We start from the raw sequence: 12,638 nt of genomic DNA, 5'->3' as shown, positions 1-12,638 counted from the left end.
GCGAGAAATCAAGCTTATACAGCATCAGTCAAAAAAACACTCTTCCCATTTCACCTATCAATTTGCTCCAAATGTTTGTCTAGTTCTGCCTTTCTGGAAGTTTGTTCCAGAAATCAACCACCCGCTGGCTAAAGGCAAATTTCTGCATAACTATTCTACAACTGTCTTTCCTCAATTTGAATTTGTCCCCTCAGGTGATTAATCTGGGCAAGAGGAAGAATCCCATCAGCATTGAGCTTGCTCAAACCGTTCAAGGCCTTATGCACCTTAATAAGATCACCTCGCAGGTGCCTAGTCTCCAGACACTGTAATTTGCATAACTTAAGCCTTTCTTCGTAACAGCAACCCTTTGTTCCATTCACTAATCTTGTTGCCCTTCTCTGTACTTGTTCCAGCAGCTCTACATCCTATCTAAAATGAGGCCTCCAGACCTGTATACAGTACTCAAGGGGCACCTCCGTAGCCAGGTGGGCAGGAGCAGCAGTGCATAGCACACGCTTCTTGATTAGACTGGGTTCGAGCCCGTGACCACCATATCCCTGGAGCAATATGGCCTTAGTTGCTGATGCTCCTAAAAACCAAATAACAAACAAACAACAAACAGTACTCAAGGTGTGGCCCGACAATTGCCTTATACAAAGGGATAATCACCTCTTTATCCCTGCTAGAAAAATTCCTGTATATCATTGACAAGACACCATGAGCTGCGCTCGCAGGATGTCTGCACTGACTGGACAATTACCCCCAGGTCTTTTTCATTCTCTACCACTGAGTGTAGTACCACACAATTGATATGTTACTCCGGGGTTACTGCTACCCATATGCAGTACTTTACATTTGTCAACGTTAAACTTCAGTTGCCACTTCTCAGCCCATCTGCTCAAGTTTTCTAGATCATTAGTGTCATTAACAACCCTGCCAACCTTTGTATCGTCTGCAAACTTAGACATTAAACCTGATATACCTTCATCAGTATCATTAATAAATACAGAAAACAACAATGGGCCCAACACCGAAATCTGAGGGACACCGCTAATAACATTAGTCCACGAAGAGCAGTACCCATTGATTACCACTCTCTCTCTTCTCCCACTGAACCATCCCTTTATCTATAGCAGCAATTTGCCCCCAAAGCCACACTGCTCCAATTTGTACAGCAATCTTCCATGTGTAACAGTATCAAAAGCCTTTCTAAGATCCAAGTATATAATTTCAAAGTTATTCCCTGCATCCAGCTCTTTTGTGACTGCATCATAGTATTCAATCAAATTGGGCAGGCAAGACAAAACCATGCTCTGTCTGAACTATAACTGAAGTCTTGTCTAGGTGATCCTGCAGTGCTTCTTTGCCTAGTGTCATATTAGCATTAGTAGAGGCATTTGATGCAAGAAATCAAGCTTATGCAGCATCAGCCAAAAAAAAAAAAAATAAAAATAAATAAATAAATAAAAAATAACCACTTCCACTTCACCCCTCTGTTCATTCGAAATACCTGTCCAGCTGAGATTTAAACTTATTTAGGCTATCAACTTCCACGACAAGGGATGGAAGTCTATTCCACCAACCAACCACCCACTGGCTAAAGGCAAATTTCCTCACGTCTATCCTACATCTGTCTTTTCTCAATTTGAATTTATGCCCTCTCAGGTGATTATTCTGAGCAAGAGGAAGAATCCCATCAGCATTGAGCATGCTCAAACCATTCAAGGCTTTATACACCTCTATCAGATCACTTCGCTGGTGCCTAGTCCCCAGACACTGTAATTTGCAAAACTTAAGCCTTTCTTCGTAACAGCACCCCTTTGTTCCATTCACTAATCTTGTTGCCGTTCTCTGTACTCGTTCCAGCATCTCTACATCCTTCTTGTAAAGAGGCCTCCAGACCTGTATACAGTACTCTAGGTGTGGCCTGACCATTGCCTTACACAAGGGAATAATCACCTCCTTATCCCTGCTAGAAAAATTCCTATATATCATCGACAATACACCATGAGCTACTCTTGCAGCCCGTCTGCACTGCTCAGAAAACTTCATATCTGCCTGCCCAACCACCCCCAGGTCCCTTTCATTCTCTACCACTGTCAGTGTAGTACCACAGAGTTGATACGTTGGTCTGGGGTTGCTGTTTCCCATATGTAGTACTTTACATTTGTCAATGTTAAACTTCATTTGCCACCTCTCAGCCCATCTGCTCAACCTTTCCACATCCTGTTGCAGTAGCATAGTGTCAGTAGTGTGCTTGACAACCCTGCCAACCTTCGTATCGTCTGCAAACTTGGACATTAAGCTTGTTATACCATCATCAATATCATTTATAAATACAGAAAACAATAATGGACCCAATACTGAACCCTGAGGGACTCCACTAATAACATTAGTCCACGATGAGCAGTGTCCATTGATTACCACTCTCTGTCTTCTCCCCCTCAACCACCCCTTTATCCATAGCAGCAATTTACCTCCAATGCCACACTGCTCCAATTTGTGCAGCAGTCTTCCATGTGCAACAGTGTCAAAAGCCTTTCTAAGATCCAAATATATAATATCAAAGTTATTCCCTGCATGCAGTTCTTTTGTGACTGCATAATAGTATCCAATCAAGTTGGTCAGGCAAGACTTCCCCTTAACAAAACCATGCTGTGTCTGAGCTATAACTGAAGGCTTGTTTAGATGATCCTGCAGTGCTTCTTTAACCAGTGCCTCCATTAATTTTCCTGGAACAGAAGTTAAACTAACAGGTCTATAATTACTTGTGTCGCCCTTTGATCCTCCTTTGTGAATTTGGGTCACATTTGCACATCTCCAGTCCATGGGTACTTCCCCTGAGTCCAAGGAAGCTCTCATACTTATGGCTAAGGGTTTGCTTACCTCCTTTGCTGCCTCCTTTAATATAACTGGATAGATCCCATCCATCCCAGGTGCCTTTCTTGTATTTATATTCAACAATTTCTCCTCCACTTTACTCTCAGTTATTACAAGATTCTCTAGCTTACTGCCAGAGTTGAATACACCTCTGGCATTCCCCTCGCTGAATAACTCCTTATGTGTGAATGTCGATGCAAAATATTCATTCAGTTTGTTAGCTACCTGAGCAGGATCATCAGCAGTTGACCAATCTGATTCATCCCCTTCCTTCTAGAGTTTACATAAGTAAAGAACTCTTTGCTGTTTTTCTTTGCATCCCTTGCCAAAGATTTCTCGTAATCTGCCTTCACCTGCCTAACCTCCTTTGTAACTTGGTTACAGATCAACTTGTATCTATCATAGGCTTCTGTGTCACGTATTAATTTGTATGTATCCCATGCATTTTTCTTCTCTGCCATATGTCTCATTAGTTCATCTGACATCCACTTAGGCCTAAACCTTGAACAATATTTCTTAGTTGGTATGTAAAGCCTAGTAGCTTCCAAGATAAGTTCTTTGAATGCTTCCCATTTTGAATTTGCTGTTGGTAACATCATCAGTTGGTCCCACTGTATAGAATTTAAATACTGTCTCAGACCACTGTAGTCGCCTTTACGAAAGCAAAAACCCTTCCATTTACCCTTGATGGTAGTTACCTCTTTGAGTAAATCCCACTTCAGCATACTGTGATCACTGCCACCTAGTGGTTCCTTTATCTGCAGATTCTTAATGCATGAAGAAACACTACTGATAATCAGATCAAGAGTATTACTCCCTCTAGTTGCCTCCCAAACATGCTGATGTAGAAAACAATCATCCAATAAATCCACAAAAACCTTGCTAGTGTGTGAGTGACCAGCCCCCAAATTCCAGTTGATATCTGGGAAATTAAAATCCCCCATTATAAGACTCTCTGATTTACTGGCCCACTCTATTTCCCTGTACAGTTTCTTATTATACTCATCAGAGTCATTAGGCCTATGGCACACTCCTACTCTCAATTTTGATCTCCCAATGCTTATGTCACACAAAACTGACTCGACACTGCACTGTCCAGCAATGTCGACTGGCTTCACTTCCTTGGATTTTATGTATTTCTTAACTAATAGCATAACCCCTCCTCCCTTCCTATCCTGTCTATCCTTTCTGTAGACATTGTACTCTCCAAATTCCAGTTCTGCATTCCTTATATCTGTGTGACACCACGTCTCTGAAATCCCCACAATATCTGCCTTTGACGTTTTGAGCAATACCTCAAATTCATCAAATTTATTTACTAAACTCCTAGCATTGGTGTACACGCAAGTATACATGCACCCATTCTTTTTCTTAGCTACCCTAACACAACCTATGTGTTTATTTGTACCCCAATGATTCCCAGCAGTCTCTGAAATATCCTGCATCTTATTTTCCAGGCTGTGGCTCATTCCAATAGAAGCAGTGCAAGAATCACTTTCACCTCTGCCAGTGGCTACTGTTAATCTATTAATTTCTATTAATAGATGTGTCTCCATTAATTTCCCCAGAACAGTAGTTAAACTAACAGGTCTGTAATTACTTGTGTCACCCTTTGCTCCTCCTTTGTGAACTGGGGTCACATTTCAACATTTCCAGTCCATGGGTACCTCCCCTGAATCCAAGAAACTCTCATAATTTTGGCTAATGGTTTGCTTACTTCCTTTGCTGTCTATTTTTATATAACTGGATAGGATCCCATCCATCCCAGGTGCCTTTCTTATTTTTATCTTCAACAGCTTCTGCTCCACTTTGCTCTCACTCCTACCATGGAATAGTTCCCCTCTATGAGGTGGTATCCCCAAAACCTTTCTTAAACTCTTAGACAGTACAAAAGAGTGAAGTCAGGTTAATTAAAGAGCCCTCATTCCTTCCCTATTTCACAGACCTTCAGTTTTTCTGCCTGCATTTTCTAATAGATTTTACCATATTCTTCTGAATTAACATCCATGATTCACCTCTTTCTTCCAAGCATTTGCATAAACTAGTCAACACCCATTCGCAGGTCAGCTCCAAACTCACTGAATTACACTTTTTCTGTTCTCTGGAACAACCTTTTTCTTATGTATTTCCTGAAAATTAGAATCTGTTAAAATTCAAGTCCAGCAGCGACAAGTGTCTTCTGTCATCTCATGCAGTACTAGAGTAGTATAGATACCAGTACCTTTTGTTTTTGAGGTCAATATAAAAAATAAAATATTGAAACTCTTTAAACTCCTTCATATTTTTATACAATTAATATATTATGGTTGAATTTTGTTATTACAGATGAATATTTCATTCATTTTTTTTATAGAAAACTAAAGGATATTTAAATCATTCTTCTAGAAGATTTTCAGCAAAAATTCCAGCACTTGTTAATAACTTGTCAGACAACAGAGCACTTGTAAATATGTTGGATAGGAGCAAGGTAATTAATAGCATATTATTTTAGCTTATATTAAAAAAAAGTTTGTATTATAAAATATGTTGGTTACTATTGCTTTTGTAGAGGGTATCTGTATTCTGAGGAACTTTAAATGACATTGAAATAGCATATATTGAGAGATCAAGTGAGAGAAGTTGCTATATTCCTGACTGTTCTGTCATATATTACCCTAAAGCAATTAGGGAACAAATTGATGCATATTACAGGGATAGGATACAATTTAATAGAAAGAGTGCAAGAATATTTTCTGATGCTATCGAGGCAGTGTTAGGTGGGTTGGAAAACTGCTAGCTTGGGGGATACACAGACTAATAGATTAACAGTAGCCGCTGGCAGAGGTGAAAGTGATTCTTTCACTGCTTCTATTGGAATGAGCAGCAGCTTGCAAAACAAGGTTCAAGGGATTCCAGAGACTGCTGGGAGTCATTGTGGAACAAGTAAATACATGGGCTGTGTTACGGTAGCTAAGAATAGGAACTGGTGCATGTATACTTGCTTGTACACCAATGCTAGGAGTTTGATAAATAAATTTGATGAATTTGAGGTGTTGGTCAAACCATCAAAGGCAGGTATTGTTGGGATATCAGAGATGTGGTGTCACACAGATATAAGGAATACAGAACTGGAATTTGGGGAGTACAATGTGTACAGGAAAGATAGACAGGATAGAAAGGGAGGAAGGGTTATGCTATTAGTTAAGAAGCACATAAAATCCAAGGAAGTACAGCCAGTCAACATGGCTGGCCAGTGCAGTGCAGTGAATGGCGAGTTTAGTGAGACATAAGCACTGGGAAAGCAAGAATGAGAGAAGTGTGTTATAGGCCTAATGACTCTGATGAGTATAATAAACAGCTGTTCAGAGAAATAGAGTGGGCCAGTAAATCAGAGTGTCTTATAAAGGGGGTTTTAATTTCTCAGATATTGACTGGAATTTGTGGGTTGGTTACTTTACACACTAGCAAGGCTTTTGTGGATTTATTGGATGATTGTAGTAGTAGTTTTTTTTTTTTTTTTTTTTTTTTTGGTAGTTGTTGGCACATAGGCTTCTGTGGCCATAATGCAATAATGCACCTCCCAAGGTTTTTGCAGTACTTTGATCCAAGCCCGAGGCGGGAATTGAACCCGCGACCTTTGGGTTGCCAGGCAGGCACTTTACCCACCCAGCTAGCCCGGTCGGCTAGTAGTAGTAGTGGCATGTGATGCAAGAAAGCAAGTGTATGAGCTTATGCAGCATCAGCCAAAAAAAAAAAAAAAAAAATCGCACCATTCCCTCCAAATGCCTGTCCAGTTCCTCCTTAAATTTATTCAACCTATCAACTTCCACAACGTCAGATGGAAGCTTGTTCCAGCAATTAACCACCCGCTGGCTAAAGGCAAATTTCCGCACATTTATTTTACATCTATCTTTTCTTAATTTAAATTTATGCCCCCTTAGGTTCTTAATCTGAACAAGTGGAAGGGTCCCATCAGAATTCAGCGTGCTCAACCTATTCAAGGCCTTATACGCCTCAATCAGATCACTGTGCAGGTGCCTAGTCTCCAGCCACTGCAATTTGCAGAACTTAAGCCTCTCTTGGTAAGAGGATCCCTTCATTCCCCTCACCAATCTTGTTGCCCTTCTCTGTACATGCCCAAGCAAATCTACATCCTTCCTAAAATGAGGCCTCCAGACCTGTATGCAGTACTCAAGGTGTGGCCTGACCATTGCCTTATACAGAGGGACAATCACCTCCTTTTCCCTGCTAGCAAAATTCCTATAAATCATTGACAAAACCCCATGATCTGCCCTGGCAGCCTGTCTGCATTGCTCAAAGAACTTCATATCTGACTGCACAATTATTTCCAGGTCTTTTTCATTTTCTACCACCTTAAGTGTAGTACCACACAGTTGGTACGCTTCTCTGGGGTTACTTCTACCCCAGAGAAACTAGATGGAGTAACACTCTTGATCTGATTATCAGTAGTGATTCTTCATGCATAAAGAATCTGCAGATAAAGGAACCACTAGGTGGCAGTGAACACAGTGTGCTGAAGTGGGATTTACTCAAAGAGCTAACTACCATCAAAGGTAAAAGGAAGGGTTTTTGCTTTCGTAAAGGTGACTATGGTTGTCTGGCACAGTATTTAAATTCTATACAGTGGAACCAATGGCAAATTCAAAAATGAGAAGCATTCAAAGAATTAATCTTGAAAGCTACTAGGCTTTTCATACCAACTAAGAAATTTGTTCAAGATTTAGGTCTAAATGGAAACAGATCAACTAATTAGACATGTGGTAGGGAAGAAAGCGGCCTCCGTAGCCGAGTGGGCAGGAGCGGGAGTGCAGTAGCACACGCTCTTTGAGTAGACCGGGGTTCAAGCCCCTGACTGCTGAATACAGTCGATCTGCCAACCCGCACTGGACCAGCGTGGCAGATTATGGTCCATTTCCCTCAGCATGAATTGTTGAGGAGGCTTCCATCCTGTGGGTTGATAATGGCTGCACTTTACTTTTTTTTTTAGGGAAGAACAATGCGTCGGATACATATAAATTAAGAGGTGACACAGAAACCTACGATAGATATAAGCTGGTCTGTAACCAAATCACAAAGGAGGTTAGGCAGGCAAAGGCAGATTACGTGGAATCTTTGGCAAAGGATGCAAAGAAAAACAGCAAAGATTTCTTGACTCTAGGAGGAAGTAAATTAATCAGATTGGTCCAATTGATATCGATGGTTCAACTGTTGATGATCCTGCTCAGGTAGCTAACAAACTAAATGAGTATTTTGCATCTACATTCACACATGAGGTGTTATTCAAGGAGGGGAATGCCAGTGGTGAATTGAACTCTGGCAGTGACCTAGATGATTTTGTAATAACTGAGAGCAAAGTGGAGGACAAATGTTTAAGATAAACATAAGAAAGGCACCTTTTGTGGATGGAATCAATCCAGTTATATTAAAGGAGTCAGCAAAGGAAGTAAGTAAACCCTTAGTCATAATTATGAGAGCTTACTTGGACTCGGGAGATGTACCCCATGGACTGGAGATGTGCAAATGTGTCTCCAATTCACAAAGGAGGATCAAAGGGCAGACAAGTAATTACAGACCTGTTAGTTTAACTTCTGTTCTGGGGAAATTAATGGAGGCACTGGTTAAAGTAGCACTGCAGGATCATCTAGACAAGACTTCAGTTATAGCTCAGACACATCATGGGTTTGTTAAGGGGAAGTCTTGTCTGACCAATTTGATTGGATACTGTGATGTGGTCACAAAGGAACTGGATGCAAAGAATAATTTTGTTATCATATATTTGAATCTTAGAAAAGCTTTTGATATTGTTGCACATGGAAGACTGCTGCACAAATTGGAGCAGTGTGGCATTGGAGGCAAATTGCTGCTATGGATAAAGGAATGGTTGAGTGTGTGAAGACAGAGAATGGTAATCAATGAACACTGCTCTTCGTGGACTAATGTTATTATTGGAGTCCCCCCAGGGTTCATTGTTGTTTTCTGTATTTATTAATGATATTGATGATGGTATATCAGGCTTAATGTCCAAGTTTGCAGATGATACAAAGGTCAGCAGGGTTTTTTTTTAGTATTAGTATTAGTAACGGCCGTATGGTGCAAGAAAGCCTATGGCTTATGCTGCACCAGCCAAAAAAAAAAAAAAAAAAAAAAAATCCGAACAAAACAATGATAAAAACAAAAATTAAATAAATAAATAAATAATAATAATTAATAAATAAATAAAAATAATAAAATGAAATTAAAAATTAAATAAAAAGGAAATTAATCCTATCATCCTATGCGCTTCCCTTACCCGAAAGTACTATCCAGATGACCTTGGAATTTCCCCAAACTGTCGGCCTCTACCACCCATGAAGGCAACTTATTCCAGTAATTTATAACTCGCTGGCTAAAATAAAACTTCCTGCAGTCCAATCTAAACATTTCCCCGCGTAACTTGAATTTATGTCCCCTAGTTCTAGCATCATTTATAATCTTGAAAATTTTGTCCTCATTCATTTTACTGATGCCTCTCAGAGCCTTAAACACCTCAATCAAATCTCCCCTAAGGTGTCTAGTTTCCAAACTCTGCAACCCACATATTCGAAGTCTTTCTTCATACGGACGCCCTTTTGCCGATCTCACCAGGCGAGTTACCCTTCTTTGCACCCTTTCAAGAAGCTCGATGTCTTTCTTTAGGTGCGGTCTCCATACTTGAACACAGTATTCCAAGTGTGGTCTAACATAGGCCTTATATAATGGGATTATCACGTCCCTATCTCTACTTGCAAAAGTTCGATAGATCATCGATAGGACACCATGGGCCTTCCTTGCAACCTGTTTACAATGCTCAGAGAATTTCATGTCTGACCGTATCGTAACACCCAAGTCCCTTTCCTCCAGTACTGGGTTTAGTTGAACTCCACCAAGTGAATAAGTTATTTTGGGATTACTGTTTCCCAGGTGTAATACCTTACACTTTGTTGGATTAAAGCACAGCTGCCATTTTTCTGACCATTCTTGAAGTCTATCTAGGTCTCTCTGAAGAAGCTCAGCTTGACAGTGATCATTAACTACTCTACCAATTTTAACATCATCTGCAAATTTAGACATCACGCCCTCTATCCCTTCATCAATGTCGTTTATGAAAATTAAAAACAACAGTGGTCCTAATACTGATCCTTGGGGAACCCCACTTCTTACAGCAACCCAATCTGAGGAATAGCCATTTATCACAACCCTCTGCCTCCTGCCCTGAAGCCATCCTTCTATCCATCTAAGGATTTTTCCAGTGATTCCAACCTGTTCCAGCTTATAAAGCAACCGCTCATGTGGGACTGAGTCAAAAGCTTTGCTGAAATCTAAATAAACAATGTCGAAATTATTCCCTAAATCCAGCTCGTGAGTGACCCTTTCGAAATAGCGAACCAGATTTGTTAAACATGATTTTCCCTTTACAAAACCATGCTGAGTATCCTTGAGAATTTCAATTCGATCCAAATGATCCTGAATTCCACCCTTGATCAATGCCTCCATGATTTTCCCTACTACTGAAGTCAGACTGACAGGTCGATAATTTCCCACTTCACTTTTAGAGCCACCCTTATGTATGGGAGATACATTTGCACTTTTCCAATCCAAGGGAATCTCCCCAGAGTCTAGTGATGCTCGCATAACCAGCCTCAGTGGTTCAATGCACTCGCTTGCCGCCTCTCTCAAGGGTTGTTAATGAGAGTACTCTGCTGCAATAGGATCTAGAAAAGTTGAGCAGATGTGCTGAGAGGTGGCAACTGAAGTTTAACATTGACAAATGTAAAGTACTGCATATGGGAAGCAGTAACCCCAGAGTAACACATCAACTCTGTGGTACTACACTGATAGTGGTACAGAATGAAAAGACCTGGGAGTAATTGTGCAGGCAGATATGAAGTTTTCTGAGCAATGCAGATGGTCTGCAAGAGTAGCTCATGGTGTATTGTCAATAATATACAGTAATTTTTCTAGCAGGGATAAGGAGGTGATTATCCCCTTGTATAAGGCAATGGTCATTCCACACCTTGAGTACTGTATATAGGTCTGGAGGCCTTATTTGAAGAAGGATGTAGACCTCTGGAACAAGTAGAGAGAAGGGCAACAAGATTAGTGAATGGAATAAAAGGTTGCTCTTATGAAGAAAGGCTTAAATTTGCAAATTACAGTTTCTGGAGACTAGGCACCAGCGACGAGATCTAATTGAGGTGTATAAAGCCTTGAGTGGTTTGGCATGCTCAATGCTGATGGGATGCTTCCTCTTGCTCAGAATAATCACCTGAGAGGGCATAAATTCAAATTGTGGAAAGACAGTTGTACGATAGATGTTTGTCTTTAGCTAGCAGATGGTTAATTGCTGGTACAGACTTCCATCTGTCGTAGAAGCTGATAGCTTAAATAGATGCAAGGCAGAACTAAACAAAAATTTGGAACAAGTGGATGGATGAAACAAGAAGGGTGTTGTTTTTGTTGTTGTGTTTTTTTTTTTTTTTTTTTTTTTTAGCTGATGCTATATAAACTTGCTTTCTTGCATCATGTGCCTTTACTAATGCTGCTAATATATTTTTCTGTATTCCTCACGAAAATATGCTTAAAAGCTTATTTTTAAAATAATTTTGTTAAAATAAACTTTTATGCATAATTTAACCTATGGAACCAAAAGCTGGGTAAAAAGAAAAGATTAACTCTTTCAATTTGCCATATATGAGTATGTCTTTCTCATTTTTGTAGAGTGGGATCTGATAAGTGAGTTTTTTAATGGATTTTTAAAATTTTATAAAAAAATAATTTTGTACATAAATGCATTTATGCCTAGATTTGTTAATATTTCTTGGTCAATAATGTCAAAATAAGAAATGTTAATATTTCTTATTTTGACATTATTGACCAATTACTGGAGAAAATTATTGTCAATTCAAATCAGAATTAAAAAAAAAAAAAAAAAAACTTGTCATTACTTTTTTTGATGCAGCAATATACCCTTTACATATATTTATGTATTATTCAATTTAATTTCAGTGGAATTTAATCCAAAAATCAGAATTCCACAAAAATTTTATAATTTTAGCTTTGGTGTAAGCCCAAACTGGAAAAAACTGAGGTTCAACTGGTGCAATCTTCTCCTCTGATCTTCAAAGCCAATTTCATGCTGCCCTCCCTTATAACTGCATTTTTAATTAGTTAGATTGGAGGCAATTCATTTGTTAAAGCAATATATAACTTGAAGCAACTTTAAAATTGTAGATCTACATATATACTGCTAAAAGGATTAATCAAAAATTAATCTTCAGGATCAAGGGTTTTAAGAAAAATAATTGAATCTCTGGCATGTATGTATTTACTGCTAAAAGAGTTGATCAAAAATTAATCTTCAAAAACAAGAGTTTTAAGAAAAATAATAGAAATAAGAAAAACATTCAGAACAACAAATATACGGTTGAAAGTAAATAGGTGGCATGGACACTTAGAAAGTATAAGAGACCTATAATTAAAAAAAATATGTTATTGAAACTGCATGAAATTTGATGGGTTACTATTTGAAGTGTTGTACATTAAATACAAAATTTTTGATACTGTACCACTACCTATTCGGCACCTCCATAGCCAGGTGGGTAGGAGCAGCAGTGCGGAAAGGCCGGGGAATGACTGCCGCATATCCCTGGAGCAATGTTGGTTGCTAATGCTCCTAAAAACCAAATAACAAACAACTACCTATTCGTACTTAAGCCACAAACTTTTCAAACCCTCCTCATAGTTAACTGTTGTGTCAT

The 12,638-nt window shown here is 39.3% G+C and overlaps 1 protein-coding gene across 1 annotated transcript in view; it reads left to right on the top strand.

Annotated features, from left to right (window-relative positions):
- The window catches only part of LOC150089405 (DENN domain-containing protein 1A-like), a 263,359-nt gene that overhangs the window by 223,821 nt on the left and 26,900 nt on the right, over window positions 1-12,638 (top strand). The window contains exon 17 of the mRNA XM_090389970.1: window positions 5,216-5,329. Coding sequence (XP_090246096.1) covers window positions 5,216-5,329 — 114 coding nt within the window. The remainder of the gene's footprint in view (window positions 1-5,215; window positions 5,330-12,638) is intronic.

This window comes from Mastigoproctus giganteus, chromosome 2, assembly GCF_048544385.1.
Source record: "Mastigoproctus giganteus isolate SK-2022 chromosome 2, ASM4854438v1, whole genome shotgun sequence".
Taxonomy (NCBI): Eukaryota; Metazoa; Arthropoda; class Arachnida; order Uropygi; family Thelyphonidae; genus Mastigoproctus; species Mastigoproctus giganteus.
This window is presented reverse-complemented; position numbering and strand designations above follow the sequence as displayed.